General features: G+C 34.6%; 2 protein-coding genes across 2 annotated transcripts; one reads left to right on the top strand and one right to left on the bottom strand.

Moving 5' to 3' along the window:
- Nucleotides 1-39: 39 nt before the first annotated feature.
- On the bottom strand, nucleotides 40-14,402 carry LOC111705268 (ras GTPase-activating protein 1). Its single transcript, XM_023477774.1, has 20 exons — nucleotides 14,249-14,402; nucleotides 11,382-11,531; nucleotides 11,072-11,179; nucleotides 10,343-10,452; nucleotides 9,804-9,897; nucleotides 9,629-9,729; nucleotides 9,454-9,530; nucleotides 9,294-9,379; nucleotides 8,245-8,872; nucleotides 7,815-7,931; nucleotides 6,953-7,123; nucleotides 6,089-6,210; nucleotides 4,706-4,882; nucleotides 3,936-4,026; nucleotides 3,619-3,680; nucleotides 3,295-3,440; nucleotides 2,476-2,642; nucleotides 1,908-2,045; nucleotides 1,368-1,528; nucleotides 40-1,222 (listed from the first exon to the last, which is right to left on the bottom strand). Exons 1-19 carry the CDS (start codon nucleotides 14,311-14,313, stop codon nucleotides 1,460-1,462), a joined length of 2,679 nt encoding a protein of 892 aa, XP_023333542.1. The 5' UTR covers nucleotides 14,314-14,402; the 3' UTR covers nucleotides 40-1,222; nucleotides 1,368-1,459.
- On the top strand, nucleotides 11,826-22,898 carry LOC111705267 (uncharacterized). The gene is made up of 10 exons (XM_023477773.1): nucleotides 11,826-11,924; nucleotides 12,263-12,364; nucleotides 16,799-16,843; nucleotides 17,861-17,952; nucleotides 18,054-18,120; nucleotides 18,351-18,440; nucleotides 19,304-19,390; nucleotides 19,827-19,894; nucleotides 21,926-22,034; nucleotides 22,553-22,898. The coding sequence occupies exons 3-10, from the start codon at nucleotides 16,826-16,828 to the stop codon at nucleotides 22,868-22,870; spliced, it is 849 nt and encodes a 282-aa protein (XP_023333541.1). The 5' UTR covers nucleotides 11,826-11,924; nucleotides 12,263-12,364; nucleotides 16,799-16,825; the 3' UTR covers nucleotides 22,871-22,898.
- The last annotated feature ends 88 nt before the right edge of the window (nucleotides 22,899-22,986 follow it).

Genomic DNA, 22,986 nt, shown 5'->3' with positions numbered 1-22,986 from the left:
TTGCTCCAAAAACCTGACTGTATTTTTTTAATTAAAGAGGAGATGGCAAAAATTATATTAAATTAAATATAATTAAACATCACAAAGCATCTTATTATTATTTACATATTAAAGATCTAACAGAAGCATAATAACAAGGTTACAAGTTTCTACACCATATACATTTCCAGGGCCTTCATGGATATCGCAGTTTTTGGCTTTTTGTTGAAATTGGATTAAATTCGCAACTATCCTCCCCATCGCCCCTGTAGCTTCTAGACAAACCTTCCCATCGCCCATGTTACATCTAGAAAATCCTTCCCTCCGCCACTGTTGCATCTAAGAAAACGTTCCCTTCGCCCATGCTGCCTCTAGACAAACCTCCCCTTTGCCCCTGTAGTATCTAGGAAAACCTTCCCATCGCCCCTGTTTTATCCAGACGATCGTTGAACCTGTTGTCCCTAAACGATCCTCCTGTTGCATCTATTGCATTATTATAAATGTCATGAGACTAGAAATTACATTGCAAAGAGAGAAAGTGTTTCAAACTGTTGGACAAGAGAAAATTTGGATTCTATGAAATGTATCGAAGAATATAATTTGGTACAGCAATATATTGTTATTAATGGATTCAGGAATTATAGCTACTTAGAACCATTCTAGTCTAATTCAGGATTAATTTTCAAGTTTAATGAGGTTAGTACTAGTTGTAGGCAAGTATATTTTGTACAAAAATTCATCAGAAATGATAAATGTTTATCTGCAGTTACAAAGCAAGCATGCAATTTGCTTGTTTAAAAATGTTCACTGGACTTATAAAAGCATTGGGTAAAAATTTTAACTCAAAAAGGAATCCTCAACCTCCTCCACCAACTGGATTGGCATCATAAAAATACCGATCCTTCATTTTAAAGTGATTTTCAAAATTTTGTTTTAGCGCTGTTCTGCGAGAGATGAAATTTTGAGTAGATTCCTTTAAATAACGAATATATACATGCATGTATTTGTATATACTTACCAAGAAGATTAACTAGATAAAAGTTTTTCTCCTTTAGTTTAAAGCATCTTTACGAGCACACAGCATCGTTCATGATGCGCTTGGCACAGAAACTAATGAACGAGATATTTTGAAAAGCGCTGAAATATTGATTGAAGCTATCAATGATGCTCCCGAGCACAGAAGAGAAGATCCAAATCGTTGGACTGCGGCCACTGCTGCCATACAGTTGAAAGCTCGTCTCCTCTGCAGAATAATAGATCTGATGAATTTAATAATAACGATTAATTGATTTGCATAAAATTTACAGCTTATTGTTAATCAGGAGACAAGAAAATTGTCGATTAGAAATCTTAATTTTTATCGGTTTTTGTTGTCAAACTTTACATACCTTGCGATACCCGGTACAGCTGATGCTTCCCCCTGATCCCAGGCGAGGGTGTCTACGCGGCGCCCCCCGGCTGGGAGGGGCGCCGCGGTATGCTAGCTGCCGAGCATCTCGGTATACTTCTGCTTGTGTTTACTCAACATCTCGGTCACAGTTACCAATGTCTACACATAGAATTCGAATATTTCAAAGGTTGTAGGATTATTATTATTTGTAGTTTTCCTGATAATTATCTCCGTTTTTTATGTAGAAAAAATCCACAAGTTATTTATAAAGAAAAGTTTAAAACGATGTTTTTAATGGTAGTGTTTTAAATCGGATATGTTAGTCTATGAGCGGACACCGGAAAGTAGCTTGAAAAAACGTCTGGCGTTCTTTTAGGGTAAAGAAGCATTCTCCCACTCCCACAAATATAAAGTAACTATACTAAATTAGATATAAAGAGAGAGGCCTTGAATATATCTTGTAATGGATTCTCGTTATTGGGTCTCGAAATTAATAACTTATTGAAGTTAAATAATACTACAATAAAAGAAAATTTACCTTTATGCTGTTCATCTCTTTACTGATATCCACTAGTTCAGAAAGATGATTTTCACAAACATGATGAACTGTTGCTAGATCACGTGCAGGGTCTCCCTTTACTCTATCCTCGTCAGGGTAGGGACGCTCACGAACACTCTACAATCAAGAAAACTATTCAGACTGTAAGCGTAATTTTAAGTGACCATCCCTTCAAAGATGGAAATGCCCGTTTTACAACGGTACTTTAAAACCCTCATCTGATCAAAAATGTGTAAGATAACTTCATTTTTCTATCTTGCAAAGTAGTTTTTTCTGGTTAATTATTTTAAAGGGGCAAATGACTTTTGCAGAGAAACAACAAATGAAAATAAAGTTTAAATTTAAAAAATCCTGCATATCTATTATCTAATTAATGCTTGATCAGAAAAAGCTTTTAATGGTACCGTTGTAAATCGTGATTTGTCATCTTTGCATGGAGGTCAGAGTTTTTGGATATTGCTGAATGACAATCATTTAAGTAGTGACGTTCGGGAAAAAAAAAATTACAAATCATAAAAAATTTGACTTTTAAAAATTGTTAACATACCGAAAGATGATCAAGGAAGACGACCATCCTCTCCTTATTCTTGAGGATGAAGGGATTGACGACCTCCATGTAGGTTTCCTTCCCCCCAAACTCCACTAGATTTGCCAGGTTCTGCAGACACTTCGCGATCATCACAAATGATCGCATAGCTGCCGGGGGGACAGGATCTGAAATTATGATCAGTTATTTATCAATGAATTCAGATTATTAGAACGGTCATGATCTAATTTTAATAAAACAACTTACTCTTGACATTCAATAAACACAGGCCTTCCAAATAAGTTTTACTGTTAAGTATGCAATATTAAATTCATTGACACAATATCAACAAATCAGCAGTTTAACTGTTCAGTATGACGCGGAGGTACACCATTTTTCACGATTTTCCATCATTTGTGGGTAAACTGAACATTCAGAGCAGGATTGACCAAATCTAATAATTTGTTAACCTAGTAGTCCTGACATCCTAGAGTCACTGTGATATCAATTTTATTATGATCGGGTGATAATTAATCCTTTGATAGAAAAAATTGTGTTCTTTTTTTCAACACCCTTCAGGTGATGGGACCTGACCTGAAAAAACCTGGCCCAGAGCATGCCAAGGAGGATCCTGGAGATTATCAGGACAAATAGAGGAATGGCTAGATACTTGTCCTATTGCATATTGTATTTATGTGTTTTAAAAAATATATCATTACAATTTATACATTTACACTCATTTATTTCAGACACCGGCCAATTCAAATGTTGGGTACTGTATATATAATATTACACCCTGGAATGACGTGAACTTAAAGAAAGTATAAAACTGAAAGAAACCTGAAAGAAGGCCGAACTGTCTAGGATTAAGGATGGCAGGACAGAGTAAACGAAGGAAGATAAAGCCTGAAACAACTCTGGTCTTCACCAATCTTTCATTCGGCCATCTTGCCTGCACATCTCTCTGAAGACAGTGGCAGATATACCTAGAAAATAATAATATATCTTTATATAAAATCTAAAAATTCAGCGGGTTTCACACTCCTCTCTTAGATAAAAACTTTATCTTTATTTTAATCTAATCTTAAACTTGATCTTGAGTCTTGGCCTATGCCTTGAGCTTGATCTTGATCATAACATTCATGGACAAAGTTCTTATTATACCTGAGGGTTCTTGGGCAAGCTTCTGAAGACATGAAGATTGATTCAGTGATATCATCCAACACCTTCAATAATTTTTAATTGGTACAATATAAAATACATTATGATATTTAATTTAATATCCCCCCCCCCCCCAAAAAAATGATTTTTTACATCATTTAATTTGTTTTACAGGAAATCAATTCAATATATTGTAAAGCAGGGATCATTTTAGATGAAAAAGATTGATAAAACTGTGTTACATGGTAAGTATGTAAATTAAAGTTGACTAAATATATCCTAGCTCCCGTAAAACGCCTTCTAATCTAAATCCAACGAACCTGTAGTAAAAATTCCGCGTTAGCGCAAGCTTCATTTGGTGATTCTATCTTGCTGGGGTTCAATTCACAACTCTGTCGGGTTTCAAGAATTCTAAAAATATTATTTAATTATAAATAAAGATAAATTTTTCAAATTATAAACAGAGTACGGAAGCGGTTTTTTTACTTCTCGACTTAAATTGAAAAATATAAACAGTTAAAAAATATATCTTTGCACATTTGGCAGGGGAGTATATTCTTACTTCAAGAAGAAGAGTATATTCTAAATTCAAGAAAAAATGGAGAAAAAAGAAAGAATAAAATAAAGAAAAAAAAGGAAAAAAGAGAAAAGAGAAAAAATGAGAATGACATATTCTTGCCCTTGGTTACTACTTGACAGTAAATTAAAGATAACTATCAAGGTAAGTTGTGCAAAATGACATGAAAAAAAACAGAAATTTTTTTCCCCCCAAAATTAATTATAAATTAAGAATATACTCCCATGATTGGCAAAATCTGACACTCAGAATTAGGTCTGGGCCAAATCACGGTTTGGAACTTTCTTCTCCTGTACTAAATTGGTACCTATTAATAATGGGGAAGAGTGCTTACTGCTTAACTAAGTAGGTACCTATTATTTATAGTACGGAAGAGGGCTACAACTAAGTAGATATCTATGAATGGTAGGGAGGAGTGCTACTTATAATTAGCTACCTATGAATGGTAGGGAAGACTAAGCAGGTACCTACCTATGAATAGTAGGGAAGATTTAGCATGAAGTAGACACCTACCTATGAATAGTAGGGAAGAGTGCTGTATGTAAGAAGTCCTGGCAGACGGATTTCATGTACAGATCCATGAGTGTTGTTGTGAGGCTGGCTCCTCGGAATAAAGTTGAAGTTTCCTCTTCCCTCTCAATCTCGAGCTGACTAAGCGAGGCCAGGAGGTCAGCCTCCTTCTTCTCAAACCTAAGAAATTATTTTCTTTAACTAATAAGTTTTGTAACATAATGAGAAAGACCACAAACTGAAAATTATCAATTATAGTTTTTTTTAAGTTTTGCTTCCTTAAACAAAATTAAATGCTACTTTTTGTTTCGTTAAGGTTAAGATCTTTTGGGGTGGGGTGGCTAGTATGTGACACCAGTTCTCTCTAGATCACTTGAGTTAAGCACACTTGTCCACAGCCAGTAACTGGATTGGTATCCAGACTGGTTTTTACGGGTTCGATTCCCGCACTCCTTACAAACCTTTGGTTTCAAAATCATCTGAAACCAACATCTGACTAAGCAGTAAGCAGTTATGACGGATGTAGGAGGACAGAGGGGCGGCTGTCAACATCTCTTGCAGCGAAAGGGTTCATGCTTTCTACTCAACAAGAAAGAAGCTTGAAATGAATTGCCAGCTATAGGTACCTGGAGGTATCCAATCCGGGCTTAAAAATGATTGGGAGCAACGAGTGTGGTGTTTCCTATCTGTAAGGCACACGGGCCTCATTCCAGTATATCAGAAGAATTCCTGCACTACAATTCTCAGGTCTGCCCTTAGGCAGCTGGAATCTTGTCAGCCCTCTTCTCAGAATTAATTAACCGTGAACGGATGAATGTGCTGCCAGATTACAACCCATGGCAGATCAATACAAAACCCCTACAACACCAAACTATCGCAATAGAAGAATTCCGAGATTCGATCGTAACAACATCTCTTTTTAAAGGTTAAGATTAATAAACAAAACAACATAAGGACAGAAAATTATTGAAGAAAAAAGGTGTATTTTAAAAGAAAAAGAAAAAAAAAGAAATTATTAATATTATTTTCTTCAAATATAAGAACCCCAAAATGGAATTCCCAGACCACCGTTACAGGGCGAAAAGCTGTGTCAACTGCAGTAGGAATCTCGTCTTTTTGGTAATTTTCGACGAAAAATCTGACACAATATTGTGTGTCGTCTCTCAATCTGTTGAAACTAAAAGCTAGGCCACGCTGCTGTGGAATTTTAAATTAAAATAAGAGATTACTGTATACATTTTTGTATCTCTAGAACCAAATATAGTGTTTTGAAATAAAGAAAGTTATTATAATGAAGCGTATCCATGGGGGTGGGGCAATAACCCTCTTGCCCCCCCCCCTGAGCATCCCATTATAAAAATGCAGTATTAGTAAGAAATAGTGAACCTGAATATTCTAAGAAGAGAAGAAGCTAGAGGAAGACGATCTGTGTGACAAATATCTGCGAGGGAAACAACAACCTCCAGCAGAGGATTCAGGATCAATTCCTTCAACGGAGAATATTCGTCCTACAATATTATATAATTAGTGCCTCGAAATACATATTGAACCAATTCTTCTATAAAAATACTTCGGAGCTGGGAACTTTTTAATGGTGTATATCGGGATTAATGCTTGATCCACTCTTTTTCTTAATCTCAAGATTAAATAATGCCTGTTCTCCTTCTATCATTAATCTCAAGATTAATTAACCAATCGGGATTAAGGATATCACAATCTTAAGTTTTCAGCTCTGCTCTGGGAACTTTAGAATGGTGGATATCGGGATTAATGCTTGATCCACTCTTTTTCTTAATCTTCAGATTAAATATTGCTTGTTCTCCCCATGATATAATCTCCAGATTAATTATCAAATCGGGATTAAGGATATCCTATTCTAAAGTTTTCAGCTTTGGTGTCATTTCTTGAAATTCTTCACCATAAGGAGAAATTCGTAAATATTCCAATTTTTTAATTCTTTAATAAGCATATTAGCAAAATACATTCATTTGAAGTTCTTTTTGGTGGGGATTCGAAACCGGGAACCATTTTGTTAAATTAGATCAGGCACGAATACATTTTTGACTTTCACGAGTTTCCTTTAAAAAAAATAGAAATAATTTCCCATCAGTTATTCCTATTTATATTTTACAGACACACAAGTTTTTGTAGAATCAGGATCCAAAGAGCCGGATCCGGAAGCATTGCTTGAAAACATACCAATATCATAAATAACGTTCTACCTCGATAGATGGATAGATAGATAGATACCTGTGGCATAATGAGATCATGAAGATATCTGGTCCTGAGTCTAATAGTTCCCCACTCTCCTATAGGAGTTACACCACTGAGAGAGAACCAATCCTCTATATCCTCACTGTTACGGACATTACTCAACTCAAGGATCAGCTCTGCTACCTCGGTATCCTTCCCTCGTTTAGCCTAAACATTCCACAATTATGAGTTTCTTCAATCAGATCAAAAAGAAATAAGAAATAAGAGGCTTAATTTGAAAGTCCCACTATGGGAGACCTAGACCTTCTACGGGGTTAAGCACACAATGAGTTACAGAATAATCAAATCAATAGATGAATCATTTACTACTCTAGATCCTGTCCTTAGCTCGAGAAAATAAGGAAATTTCTAAAAGAAATTGAGTATTTGCCACAAACTAACATTTTCTGATCCCTATATATTTGAAACTTGATAAAATGAAAATTTCATATTTCAAACTTAAATCATTTGAGCCAACAGAATTCATAGTTAGACAAGGTTGAATATTGGGCTGCGAAGATATCGGGAAAGGAACATCTTAATTTGTGTCAAGGACTCAATTCCTTTATTGTGAAATATTTAATTGTACAATAAACATTCTAAGGGTTTTAATATTGTAAATTGAGAAGAGAAGAAAAAAACTTGTCAAGCTGTTATGCTGAGAACTAAAGTTTAGACTTATTAATGCAGAAAAGTTCTCCAATAGCCTTTCTCATTATTTTTTGGACAACCTGTATATTTCTAGGTATTAGGAATTAAGAGATTAGATCTGAAAGCCCCCCCCCCCTATACAGACTGTACAGACTGTATCTGGTACAATTGCATAACATGTACAGTTTAAAACTCTAATAAAGTTTACCTTATTAAAAACTGTGACTGTAACAGTGAATACATCAGGAGGAATATCGTCGAGTTCAAACTCTTCGTCAAATACAGGGTCAGGACCTAGTTTCACCTTCGTCTTCGCAATCCTTACCTAAACACACACTTCATTATCCACAGTTTACATTGACAAACAGTCTTTATTTACCAAGTTTTAAATTAGATTTAGAGGGATCTTCAAAATATAGTTAGATTTTACGGTATCAAAAAAAATAATATTGTTTTAATTATTTTTGAGAATTGTCATTTTTTTCTCATATTCTTTGCTTATCGAAAATTTGAGATTACCCTTAGTACGGTTGAAAAACTAAACCGATCCAACAATCCTCCATTTTCAGACCAAAATTAAATGACAAATAGTGCTTTTTTTATAATCATCTTGACATGTGTAATGCAATACAACTTACTTGATTGAAAGATATTACACAGTAAGGGTTTGGAACAAGTTTCAAGGGCAGCCTATGAGCCTCGGAGATAGATAAGAAGAGGGTTCGAACCTCACGGAGTTTGGCAACCTTGGGAGAACGAACCATTTGGGGGACACAGAGAGGTTTGATGGCTGTAAACCAATCCTCCAGCTCCGAGGCTGTCTCTGCTGAGAGGTATGTAGTTGTTGCAAGACATGGTAGAGCTCGCTCCACCAGCTGGAACACATTTCGTTTATCAAACAGGGATTCATGAACCATATACATATAGGCACAGGACAGGTCTATTAATCCTTTAGGCTTGGTTCGTTTGGGATGTTCGTAGATGTACATATGGCAATCTGATCCTTCCTGTTTTAGAACAAAATATTGAGATTTCCACTTTTCTTTCTGTTCCTTCTTCTTATTAAGGAATCCTTGCATTTTTACGCCTTTCTGACGCTTGGGATCGGCTTGTTCACGACATTCGCGTAAACTTGCGTAAATTTTCTCAGCCGCGCTCTCCTCCGGTTCCTCCTGACGAGTTGGAAAACTTCCGTCGTCTTCACAGCTCTGTTTTTTAACATGGTGGCCGAGAGTAAATCCTTCAACTATCTGCTCAGTCTTGTACCTGAAAACATTCAGTTTAACCTTAATATTGTCTTCTAAGTATTATAAATACGTGTTCTTTAGGTTGAAGGAGGGTTACACTTATGATTTAATGCTAGCGAATTTGTATTTCTTCCGGTATTCATGCATCCGGCAATCAATCACTATTTATGAAAAAATACAACGTTAGATCTGGCAAGATATCCGAAATGCTCATCGTCATGTTGCATAGTATTATAGACTGTAACTAAAAACTTCAGGCAGAAAGGCGGTTCTACGTTGTAAAGTAAGTAAAAAATTATTTATTTATGAAATAAACATAAACATACAAAATTAAGTGTTTCAGGCGAAAAAATTTTAAAACCTCTAAAAGTAGAGGTTGTGGAAATAAGATCCTTTATGATTATTGATTAATTAATAAAATAAACAAAAATAAAAAAAACCTGTCAATCACAGCATTGAGACAATCGAATGTCCTTCCTCCCATTACATACTTGACTCCTTTCTTTTCTATTCGAAATCTCTGGATCTAAAAAAATAATTATGTTTTGAAGATTCCCAAGAAATCAGTTAGTTAATAAATATTAATTCTTGCTCACTAACCTGATTATTTATATGGAAAAAGAGAGAATAATCTCCTGGTGAATTATCACTGGGACGAACCAAGAAACTTCCAGGTCCTTGAACAGGAGTTTATTAGTTCTATGAAATGTTACAATGGAAATCGTACAAATTATAATATTTACTGTATTGAGTCGATTTTTAGTAAGGTTCTTACCTGCTCTAACTAGTAGATCTACAGCTTCGTTCTTATAAAAAAGAGGATTGTGAGGAGCAAAGTTTGTACTTGAACTACTTAGACTAAGTTGAACCACTTCTCTTGAGCGCCGGTTCAATTTCAAAAGCAGTTCAACTATGTTTAAATGATTCCGGTCAAACAAAAATATAATAACTTTACCTTAAATACTAGACCCTGCTCTCCAGTTCTGTGACCTGTAACCCATAGCCAGCCATCGCCGAGGTCGTTGTGTACGAAGAATATATCGCCTAAAAAATTCAAGTTCATCAAAAATTCATCTGAGCTAAAAACTTTAGAATGGGATATCCTTAATCCTGATCGGATAATTAATCTGGAGATTAAAAATGAGAGGAGAACAAGCAATATTTAATCTCGAGATTAAGAAAAAGATTGGATTTAGCCTTAATCCCGATATCCACCATTCTAAAGTTTTCAGCTCTGAACTATTAAGCATTTCAAAATATTTTTCACTACCTTCCGTCCCAGCACTTTAAAGAATAACTTATTATAAACAAAAAATAATTTAAATTTATTTAAAATTTTTCTTGTTAACTTTCTTTTTGAAAGGATACCGCCAATTGTTTTTAACTTTAAAAAATGCTCATCAATATCAAGGATCCTTTAATATCGCACGACACCGCATATTTTAAAAATGTTATTTTTGTCGTTTTGAAGCAAATTTTACTAAAATACCTTTTTGGAATGTAATTTCATCGGTATCAGGCATCTTTGTGTAGGGTAGTATAGCAACCATTCTCTTCTTATCATTGACAGGTTCAGGAGGGGGGACAGGGTGCTGAAGTCTAGACAAGGATATATGGTTCACTGTTATTGGGTGAGGAAAAAAGATCAAGAAATTCTTATTCCACGAGAAGACAAATTTTATTTTATTTTCATGTTTCAGAGGATCAATTATAAGAGCATAGTATCCTATGTTACTCTACTGTTCATGTTTAAGAGGATCAATTATAAGAGCATAGCATCCTATGTTACTCTGCAGTTCATGTTTAAGAGGATCAATTATAAGAGCATAGTATCCTATGTTACTCTACTGTTCATGTTTAAGAGGATCAATTATAAGAGCATAGCATCCTATGTTACTCTACCGTTCATGTTTAAGAGGATCAATTATAGTATCCTATGTTACTCTACAGTTCATGTTTAAGAGGATCAATTATAAGAGCATAGTATCCTATGTTACTCTACCGTTCATGTTTAAAAAGATCAAATATAAGAGTATAGTATCCTTTGTTACTCTACCGTTCATGCTTAAAAAGATCAGATATAAGAGTAAAGTATCCAATGTTACTCTACCGTTCATGTTTAAGAAGATCAGATATATGAGTATAGTATCCTATGTTACTCTACCGTTCATGTTTAAGAAGATCAATTATATGAGCATAGTATCCTATGTTACTCTACCGTTCATGTTTAAGAAGATCAGATATATGAGTATAGTATCCAATGAGGTCTTGAAGAGAATCGAACTGCCGACCTCCAATATAGAAATCTCCACATACAGCGGTAACTCTGAAATAAGTTCAACTAATGAGCTAAAACTTCATTGGTGAAACATTAGGAGTACTTTTTAGCCAACCCCCCCCCCCCTCCCCCTCTCTACAAAGGTAGATGTAACAAATATTTTGAGGATACTAGAAAATATGACAGTTAGAAATAACATAGACCCTCGGCCTCATCTCTGTTAACCCCATCCTTAAGGTAAAATTCTCACCGGAAATGGTTTATTCCAGTCTGGCCGAAATATGAGAGGACGTATGATCCTGGTTTACGGTCGCTCTCCCGAACTAAATAACTCCCGTGCTTCTCCGTGAGTCGGAGACGTTCCTCCGACTGAAATCTGTCCAGTCGTCCATGGTACCACCTAGTCATGGAAACAGTATAGAAATATCCTTAAAGGATTTTAAATCGCATTTTTTTGGCTTCCTGGATCCAGGTCTGTGAAAATCAATGATGTATGGTTAAAAGCAACGAGTTAAAGTTATTAAAATATAAGTCTTTTCTAATTTTGGATCAATATTGAAAGTTTTAATTATTTCATCAGAAAAAAATACAAAATCTTATACAATACACAGGACAGATCAATGAATCATTAATTCATTCTATACTGTTCATCATTCTCAGTTCAGTATCAATTTACTAAGTTAGTGGGCACACAAAAAAATGGATCTTAAGATTAATTATTAACTCCAGATTAAATCAAATAAAGAATTAATTTCACAACGTTTAATTGTAGATGGGGTGTTCACTCAACAAGGTATTTTATGTTTACTAGGACAACAAACTCTACACTATTGAGTGACAAACTCTACTATGAAATGACAAACTCTACTATGAAATGACAAAATTTACTAAGAAATGACAAAATTTACCATGAAAGGACAAAATTCACTATGAAATGACAAAATTCACGATGAAATGACAAAATTTACTGTGAAGTGATATAATTTACTTATGAAATGATAAAATTTACTATTAAATGACAAAATTCATTATGAAATGACAAAATTTACTATAAAGTGACACAATTTAGTATTTACTATGAAATGCCCAACTCTACTTCGGATGGACCTACTCTAATATGAAGTTATTAAGGAGCCAACAAGTAGTAACATCTGCTCTAACTCTACTATGGAGTAACTAACTCTACTTTTGAGTACCTAACTCTACTTTTGAGTACCTAACTCTACTATTGAGGTAACTCTACTATTGAGTAACTAACTTTACTATTGAGTATCTAACGCAATGGAGTAACTAACTCTACTATTGAGTAACTAACTCTCCTATTAAGTAACTAACTCTACTATTAAGTAACTAACTTTACTATTGAGTATATCTAACACAATGGAGTAACTAACTCTACTATTGAGTAACTAACTTTACTATTGAGTAACTAACTCTCCAATTGAGTACCTAACTCTACTATGGAGTATATTTGAATGTATATTTGAAAAAAAAACTGAACAAGAGGTCCCGTTATGAACCCCCCAGACCGCCGGCAGGCACGGGAAGCACTGTCCCACACCTACTCTAACTGGACCTTTATACCCTCAACAATTATTCCATTGTCATAAGATAAAAAGTTGATACATTCCAGCCAGTGGCTCGTCAATTAACTCCATTGGACGGTTGGTATCAAACAACCCTTTAGGCGAAGAAAAGAGGTTACCCGCATTTATGTTGCTCCTGCCAAATCCATCCACCGATCCAATAGTAAGCTTATCTTGGCGGTCCTCTTAAGAAGCACTTCTTTTGAAACATTATCTCCCCCTAATATCCCCATAAGGGTTGCCCTACTGCTCTGAGACCTCCCTATCATAAGGGCTCCTAGACCTGTGGCAGACCTCTCATAGGCTACTGCCTGGCAGGATACAACAACATGATGTTCCGAAAGGCGGTTAACTATCCCTTTATTTAGGCATAGCGGACACCACTTGGTGCTGGAGCCATGGATGTTTGGGCGACGATTACCAAGCCCTGCATCCCCGGCTCTCAGTCTGTTCAAAACACCCCCTACAGTGCTATCACACACATGCGGCTGGAGCTTGAACCATACTCGAGGGGTGGGCATACAGTTGAGGGACACCAACTGTCTTTTCTGCTCCAGGACCCCGTTTATCATTGTTTCGGTAAGTCTCTTCTTCAGCCTAGATTTAGGACCCTCAAACACATCGAGTCCCAACTCAGCAACCAGTTCCCCAACCATTCTCGCCCACGGGTCGTCACGTGCTCCGATCACCGCGTCGAATGTACTAGACAGAATAGGATCTCGTTTTTTATGCATGATTTCCCACACATACACAGCTACTCGCTCCTTTATCCTGTCCCGCATTGGTTTAAACCCCGCATCCATGTACCCAGCTACCTTGGATGATGAACTTGGTAGTTGTAGAATAAACCGTGCTACCTGGTGTTGAATGCTATCCAGCTTCCTAGTGACACCGTATCTAACGCAATGGAGTAACTAACTCTACTATTGAGTAACTAACTCTCCTATTAAGTAACTAACTCTACTATTAAGTAACTAACTTTACTATTGAGTATATCTAACACAATGGAGTAACTAACTCTACTATTGAGTAACTAACTCTACTATTGAGTANAAGTTAAGACACTTCCTGTCAGACCCATGTACAAAATTGATAGGAGGGGGGGGGCGGGGGGTCCAAAAATCGTTCTCTAGGAATATACCAGTAACTAACTCTACTATTGAGTAACCTCTACTATTGAGTAACTAACTCTACTATAGAGTAACTAATTCTACTATTGAGTAACTAGTTCTACTATGGAGTAACTAACTCTATACTCTGGAGTGATTCTCTTCAGTGGAGTGTCAAATTTTACTATGTATGAAATGACAAATTTACTCAATTTGAGTAACAAAACGCGTTTTCAAGGACAGAAATCGGATAACAAAGAACACTAGTTATAAAATATATTTTAGTTAAAGGGATCTATTAGTTTTAGAAGCACGCCCACAAACCTCATCTGCAGATAGAACCAACTTGACAAAAATTATAAATCTCTAAACAGTAATAAAATTATAGAAACAATCATATGTAATTAAATCGAGGGACTTACTCCTTCTCAGACGGAGCAGACAAGATTTCGGTTCTTTCTTGGTCCTGATCCTCAGGGTCCATCATATAATCAGCAGAGGACAAATCTTAACTTCTCATTTATAAATCATAAATTTATCAGTAAATTCTGAAATAAGAGTATACTATTTCTTCACGATTTGAACGATATATTTAACGTGTAGATTTGTCAATAAAAGCCTTTCGTTCGACCCCAAATCCATTAAGATTTCTTAACCTTAATCACATCCTCTTAAGTATCCGGTTTAGTATATTTAAGATGAATCATGAATCAAATAATTGATTACAACGCAGCGGAGTCTCGCTAGAAACCAACTTACAGATTCGACATCCAACCAACGAAACCAACTCAACAAAGAATTCCTTAAATTCATTTAAGGAAATAAGGTTTAAGGTTTTATTAGGAAGTAAGAGCTCTAAGAGCAGACCATCTCGACCATCTCGTTTCTGTAAATCCTGTAAACTACGTGCTGAGGGGGAAGGAGCGGAGCCCAATGGTGTGCTAAGGGGGGACTCTCTATGATTAAAAAAAAAGATAATTAACACGGAATTTTCAGGGCGAAACTGAAGATTATTTCGACAAATCTCAGAAAATTGTAAATTTAAAGAAATAGATCTACAAAATCTCACGGGAAGTTTCAACATTAAGGAGTGGATGAATGGTAATACCATTTTGGTTTCTTCTTTTTTCCTTTTAATCCAGGTTTAAAACCCGGTTTATGTTCTCAGCTTATTTCCTTTCAATCTTTCCCAATTTATAATCTTCCTTTCCTTTCAATCTATCCCAGTTTGTATTCTTCTTCTTTCCTTTCAATCTATCCCAGTTTGTATTCTTTTTCTTTCCTTTTAATTATTCCAGTTTATATTCTTCTTCTTTCCTTTTAATCTATCCCAGTTTATATTCTTTTTCTTTCCTTTTAATTATTCCAGTTTATATTCTTCTTTTTTCCTTTTAATCTATCCCAGTTTAAATTCTTCTCCTTTTCTTTCAATCAATCCCAGTTTACATTCTTCTTCTTTCCTTTTAATCTATCCCAGTTTATATTCTTCTTCTTTTCTTTCAATCTATCCCAGTTTATTTTCTTCTTCTTTCCTTTTCATTTATCCCAGTTTATATTCTTCTTCTTTTCTTTTAATCTATCCCAGTTTATTTTCTTCTTTTTTCCTTTCAATCTATCCAAGTTTATATTGTTGTTCTTTCTTTTCAATCTATCCCAGTTTACATTCTTCTTCTTTTCTTTCAATCTATCCCAGTTTATTTTCTTCTTCTTTCCTTTTAATCTATCCCAGTTTATCCTCTTTTCTTTTAATCTATCCCAGTTTATATTCTTCCTCTTTTCTTTCAATCCCAGTTTATATTCTTCTTCTTTTCTTTCAATCTATCCCAGTTTATATTCTTCCTCTTTTCTTTTAATCTATCCCAGTTTATATTCTTCTTCTTTCCTTTTAATCTATCCCAGTTTATATTCTTCTTCTTTCCTTTTAATCTATCCTAGCTCATATTTTTTTCCTTTCAATCTAACCTAGCTAAATTCTTCTTCTTTCCTTTCAATCTATTTCTAAACTTGTCATGTCATTGTCACCCTTAGTCTCTGAAGGGCTAAAGAATTAGAGACTTTTAGATGGATGTAAGAGTTAAGTACCTTCTTACATTGTTATACTCGGTGGAAAATTAATCATTCAGCATTCAGCATCTCTGGAATTTGTTCCGATGGGGGCTCAGACCTCAGCATCCTTTGAGATCTTAGTACCCCCTTGAAATACTTGAAACCATAGATTTTTCTGATCCCGAGCTAGGGAGGGGGGGCTAAGCCCCTATAGCCCCCCCACACCACACCACCAGAATTCTTTAAATATTTTGATCAGATGAAGATTACTTTAGATTCTGAAAACGATTTAATACTAACTTCTTTAAACATGTCAGATAGAAATAGAAATGGTTGATAATACAAAGAAATTGTCAGAAAAATAAATCCTATTCGCATATCTTTGCAAATTGCAAACCAATGTCGTATTGTCACAAAAATAAATCCTATTCGCATATCTTTGCAAATTGCAAACCAATGTCGTAAACCTTAGACTTTTCAAAATATGGATCAAATAATCAGCTAAGGTTTACAACTATTGGCTGCAAAGATATAGAGATTAGAAAACTTAAGTTTGTGACAAAGACTCAATTCCTTTTGATTAGGACTCTTTCAGTTTATGATTTGCACTAAAATGTTATAACATCCAACGAAATGTCAAATGTCGTACATTTCTTTTCACTGTAAATGTTTTTTAAAATTTATTTCCCGGTGCTAATTCTAATTTTATCATATAAAGTTTAAACAAAGAAACCATGTATAACGAGCTAAATGATCTAAAAAAAATACATTGATAAAATTGGTGAATTACATAGGATTGGAATGTGTAGCTGTTTAAACATAAAAATCAATAATAAATTAGCTGATAAGAGCTGTGCTGCAGTATTAGAGCTTTTAAAGTCATAGAAGATAAACTTTAAACAGTTGATAGTTATTGTTCAATTTAGGCACTGCATGGGACGAACCGGGACAAAATGTTAAGAAGAAAAGAGGTTAATTATAAAAATTTAACGTTTGAGTTAAATAAAAAATGGAGTAGTCGTTGAGTTCTATGTATATAGCGGTCTAACCACGTATCTTTTACTTAAACTTTGAATCGCTGATTCAGAATTTGATTCCGTGAGCACTATGAGAAGTGGTTGAACCGGTGGTGGGTATTTCAGCAACTTCTCTCCAATTCACTTAATCTGGTTCCGGAACCATATTTTACTATTTAAATACATAATTAGAATAAAAGGAACCATTGACACTTGCCCTAAACTCAATTTCTCAACTTCAATAAAACTTTGCAACCTGTTTTTATAAATCTTTAAAATTTTGACAATTTTGAAAATTTGCCCCGCAAAATTAATTGTTTAAAATATCAAAGGTTCTCGACATAGCGTTACAAATATGTAAGGTTTTTAAAAATTTGAGTTTGGGGAAAAGCGTTCAGTTCCTTTGCACTGCATGCGTTGCGAATAGAAGTTTTTTTTCCTGATAATGGAACTTTTGTGCGGAGTATTGATAATTTCAACCATTGAATTTTGATATTCAATGTGGACACTTTTAAATTTGAGAGAAATAAAATAGTTTTTTGTCTGCAGGTCTAGCCTTCACGGGCAATCGAAGAGGAATTCAATGAATCCGTAGGCCTGCATAAGCTGGAGATTAATGCTTGATCCCAAGATTTACAAAAGATAGATCCCACTTCAGCAATATTAAAATTTTTAAAATATCATAGGTCTACGCCATGTATGGATGTGAAAATTACAGTTTAAGGAAAACGTTCAGTTCCTTTGAGCTGTAAGTTCAAAATTGCGATTGGAAACGTACCGTTCTTTTTGTGCCTTGAATAAGGACCTAATTATGATAAAGGAGTTTTTCCTGGGAACACATTTAATGGATAGCGAGGCATGGCTTAAACTAACGCACGAGAGAAGTAGCTGAACTACGTCTGCGCGGCTCAGCTACGTCTCGATATTCATAAAATCTTGTCCCTTCTGATTCTAATTGTTGAACTGGTTCAGGAAAAGATAATCACCTATCTGGAGGAGGTAGACTCGTCTTCTGCTGACGAGGAATTCAACAGTAATGATTTAAGAAATGAATTAACCACCAGGAATTCAAGAAATATTTTTGTCAAAGTAAAACATTTATGAAAATCACAGACATATCTTATGTTGGAAGGTTTTTAGTTTTTTCTAAATATTTTGAAAATAGAGGGTTCGAGGATGAAATTGAAAGGAGAAAGTTAAAATGGTGGGAGTTCCTACTCTACAAGAAAGAGGTGATATTGTTATTAACTCAATATAAAAAAATAATTCTAAAATATTAAACTTTCTTCAAAGTCAACTCCCTTAACTTAGAATTTTTACATGTTTTACAAAGTTTTTTTGTCCAAATTTTAGGCAAATCGGGGAATGGGGTTCATGAGTTATGATCTAATATATAAACAAACATAAATTACTAGAAGATTATAATTATGTATGCATAGATGATTAATATGTACATGTTAAGATGAGAATATTCTACCTTGTCCTGCTCTGCTTTGGACTCGTTATTGGTGTTCCATCTATTATGGAATACACAGGATATATTTCTGCTCAGGTATTTCTTAATTACAAATATGGAAAATTATAAATGAAGAGATGTATTTAAACTAAGTATATGCTATATACTAGTTCTGCTATAACACTCATGCACTAATCTCAACTTGTACAAGGCGTACAATCTAAACCTTCTCTATTAAGTATATGCTATATACTAGTTCAGCTATAACACTCATGCACCCATCTTAACTTGTACAAGGCGTACAATCTAAACCTTCTCTATTAAGTATAAATGCTATATACTAGTTCTGCTATAACACTCATGCACCCATCTCAACTTGTACAAGGCGTAAAATCTAAACCTTCTCTATTAAGTATATATGCTATATACTAGTTCAGCTATAACACTCATGCACCCATCTCAACTTGTACAAGGCGTACAATCTAAACCTTCTCTATTAAGTATATGCTATATACTAGTTCAGCTGTATAAAACTCAACTTGTAAAATTCGAGTTTGTGACAAAGACTCTATTTCTTTGATTACTAACTCTCAGAGTTGTTCATATGTCAATGTCTAGAGGCTGGATATTTTATGAAAAGAGGTTATTCTAAACAAAATTTTATCGACCGTTGAGATCTGGTAATTTATTTTTCAAATATATTATCAATCCTTTTAACAGATGTTTTGTTGCAGGACTCTAACAAATGTTTTGTTGCAGGACTCTAACAGATGTTTTGTAGCAGGACTCTAACAGATGTTTTGTAGCAGGACTCTTACAGATGTTTTGTTGCAGGACTCTAACAGATGTTTTGTTGCAGGACTCTAACAGATGTTTTGTTGCAGGACTCTAACAGATGTTTTGTTGCAGGGCTCTAACAAATGTTTTGTTGCAGGACTCTAACAGATGTTTTGTTGCAGGACTCTAACTCTAAATATTCTGGAACTTGTGGCGTCAAGGATTCCTTCAGAGTAGATTGTCTTCCTGATATAAACATATTCTCAGTTGTAAGTTTATATTTGTAAAAAAAAAATTTTAAATTAATATTAGTTAGTATCACATATAGTATGAAAATCAAAAATTAGAAAAAGAAAAAAGAAATTTATTGATTATGAAGTATAAGTCTTGAGAAGTTTTGTTGTTTTCCACAACCCAAAAGTGTTTCAAATAGTATTGAACAATTTTCTTTAGTAAAACTTTGCAAATAACCCCCCAGTGGTTTATATTTTGAATAAATGATTTATTTAAGTATTCAAAAAAAAATTTAGACCGCTAAGTAACAGATTTTCAAGTCCTACTTTTCGTTAAAAAATATTTTTTTTTAAATAGTTTTTTGGTTGTTTGGATTTAAAACTGAATTCAAAGTCTCTCCGCTTAGGCACATCTTTGAAAGTCACGATAAAATCAGTTAGCACAGAACTAAATCATTTAAATTTTTACTAGGAAGTTTGTGAGTCCCGAGGATGCTGCGTAGACAGAGATGAGAATAATGTTTTCTACTGCTATCACAGGTTTAACTTTTCTCCTTTGATCACATTTTAAATCTCAAAGTTTTGGTTGTTTGACTATAAAATGAAATTACTAAAACTTAATTAATGGGGGGGGGGGGAAAAATCGACACTTTGTGACACCTTTTTAGCTTGTGTTTATATTGACATCAACTTAGCCTTGAGAAAGAGAAAGAGCTTAAAATTAAATAAAAACTGCAACTTTTCAAATCCCTATATCTTAGTAAATTTGAGTTTGTTGCTAAAACTTAATTCCTATATTTCTTTAAAAAGACCAATCTTGGGAAAAAGGTTCCGGAAAAAAGTCCTAATATTTTGCACTATAAAGTTCTTAAATTAAAAAGTCTCCGGAAATAAAGTTTTATCAATTCGAGACTTTATTTTCTAGGACTTTTTTTCTGATTCCAGTATGATTTTATACAAACACGTCCTATTATAGTGGAAAACTCATGGGAACAAAGGATGTTCATAACCATACAAAAAGGGGCAATTGACATTAAAAACACCCCCATGGCTATATTCAAAGTACAAGATGCGTAAAAAACTCTTTTTTATAAAAACGTCTTAGACTTGACCTCATTTTCACAAGATTTAGGACTTTTTTTCTTGGTTTTTTTTTCTTCGGATATATACTTTCATCAGGACTTTTTCCCTTTGATCTTATTTCCTGGGACTTAATTGACAGCCCCCAAACTATTTTAAGGAAAAAAGTCCCAGGAATCCAAAACGCAGGACTTTATTTCCAGTGACATTTTTTCCAAGGACTTGAGAAAATTCGGACTTTTTTCCAAAATTTTTATTTCCAGGTTTTTGTTCAGAAACTTCTTTTCCCGGGACTTTCTTACATAGATTCTTTCTATCCATACCATTCCAAACATTTGTTAGCAAGGAGTAGAAGATGACAAACACGGATAGACCTGTTTCATGGGTCCATATAATTTCATTGCTGATCTGCATGCAAATGGGATCTGGGTTGAATGTATATTTAGGGTCGTAAAAAATACACTTTCTGTGTCATTGTGAACTTTGGCAGTTTTTTTGTGAACGTGTACCACACTGGCATTGTGTACTGCATTTGGGGTGGTAAAATATGTAAATATCAGTAATAAATATAACAAATAATTAGGGAGCGGAAACGTCATGTATGTTTGTCTGTACCAAAAGAGTGTGTTTAAGAGATAACGAACCGAAGGCGTGTACTGTAGGTATATACAGTACATAAGAATCTCGGTATTTGTACAGTCTAGGTGTGTACATTTGATTTTTATTAATTGTTTATTTAAAAATAAGTTTAATTTACATCTTATATATTATTAATTTATTTAAGTCAACACTATAAGCCAAATTTTAATGCAAAGAATATAAATATAAATTGATTAAAGTTTACAATAAACTACTCGTTATTCAAGCTTAACTATAATTGACGACATTGTTCTGCAATTTCCTTGACAGTAGTCATGGTGTGTGTCTGTACCAAAAGAGTGTGCGTGTGTGATAACGAACTCTTCTACTAAGCAGTTCGACTGGCTTTCTCATGCCAGACCAGCGCCATTTCCCTTCCCTTTAATCTTATTCCCTGGGGAGATAACTTATGAAATACAGCATAAAAATAAACACTCCCTTGCAGTATACATTCTGCAGTTATATGGATCCAAAGATGCATTACACCCTTGTATGGATCTGTTTCTACAACTTGACATCATGCTTCCAATTATTTACAACAACAACATTCTGCCCCTAATACTAATCAATCTTTCAACATTTAGGATCTTATTAGATGGAATTATGTGGATCCTTGACCTGTTTTAGTTACAGAGCGTCCCATATCATATAGGATTATCTCCTAGATTTAAAGCTGAAATACGCACATAATACTCGAAAAACCTAATGTCTAATTAGGCTTATACAATTTTTAAACCGAATCATTCTCTTTAACTGATTAGTTCCAAAAATCGTAATTTAGACCCATAAACGACCCGAAATTATGTGGGACACCCTGCATGTAACCATAACTCAATTTTCTTTTGGTTGTAGGTTACCGTCTCCGGTGAGTATGACCTACAAGAGTTATTCTCCAGATGGTAGTTCAGGAGTTCTCACAGGACAAGGATATACTGGGAATAAAACAGACGCTGACTACAAGGTCAATATATCCAGCATCAATACACAGCTCAAATTCTTGCAAGATGGGCCTCATTTTCAACCATTTAAAACAGATGTTTTTACTGTTCTAAAACTTGTTCTCACCACAAATCCCCCTTTATTTTCCAACATTGGATTCTGTTAGATCAAATATTTACAAATATTTACAGCATTGGCATAAGGATTTTTCTTTACAACCCGATGTCATAGACCTTCGTTATTTCAAATACGCACATAATACTCGAAAAACCTAATGTCTAACTTAAATCTATTATAAGTCTGAAATATCAAAAGTTTATATCATCAGCAACTTTGCAAGGATATAGAGATTAGAACATTTGAGTGTGTGGCAAAACTCAATTCCTTTTCAAATTAAATTATAATAACTGATAAGTTACTTTCTTGACATATCATATCTGTATTGTATGTGATAAATTGAATTGACGCCAAGCTTTATAATTAATGAAAAAAAATAATAAGATGATATCCCAGTTGATTAAGTCTAAATGTCTATTCCAGGTAACGTCTGATCATGAAGGTCATGTCATGTTTGAAGTTGGATCCGTCCTGTCTCCGGGTTTGACCGGAAATGAAGATTCTCCTGACCCTATGGTTACAACAGTATCATGTCCAGGAGGGAATTGTGTACCTGGAACAATTATGACCATTGATGTTGGGTATCATTCAGAGACGTATACAGGGGGAGGGCCGATGGGGCTTAGTCCCCCCTTAGGGGGGTTTCAGATTCCAACGGGCACTGAGACGCCCCCTGGAAAAAAAATAATAAGCCCTCTGGCCATGGAAAAATTCCTGTATACGCCCCTGGGCTATTATTAACTTTTAAACCTACATATTTTATATGCATCTTCACATCCTTCGTTCCCATAATAATAATTATGATTAATAATATTAATATATTAGAATAATGTTTTCTACTGCTATCACAGGTTTAA

Source organism: Eurytemora carolleeae, unplaced genomic scaffold (assembly GCF_000591075.1).
Source record: "Eurytemora carolleeae unplaced genomic scaffold, Eaff_2.0 scaffold424, whole genome shotgun sequence".
Classification (NCBI taxonomy): Eukaryota; Metazoa; Arthropoda; class Copepoda; order Calanoida; family Temoridae; genus Eurytemora; species Eurytemora carolleeae.
Note: the sequence above shows the minus strand (reverse complement) of the source record. Positions and strands in the feature narration are given on the sequence as shown.

Excerpts from the sequence above, each read along its gene's own strand:
- LOC111705268 (XM_023477774.1), bottom strand. The coding sequence starts at position 14,313 with ATGATGGACCCTGAGGATCAGGACCAAGAAAGAACCGAAATCTTGTCT. Across the intron at positions 9,531-9,628 it reads AGATCTACTAGTTAGAGCAG|GACCTGGAAGTTTCTTGGTT; the intron begins GTAAGAACCTTA and ends CTCCTGTTCAAG. Across the intron at positions 7,124-7,814 it reads CAGTCACAGTTTTTAATAAG|GCTAAACGAGGGAAGGATAC; the intron begins GTAAACTTTATT and ends TGGAATGTTTAG.
- LOC111705267 (XM_023477773.1), top strand. Across the intron at positions 17,953-18,053 it reads AGAAATGAATTAACCACCAG|AGGGTTCGAGGATGAAATTG; the intron begins GAATTCAAGAAA and ends TTTTGAAAATAG. Across the intron at positions 19,895-21,925 it reads GTTTTCTACTGCTATCACAG|GTTACCGTCTCCGGTGAGTA; the intron begins GTTTAACTTTTC and ends TTTTGGTTGTAG.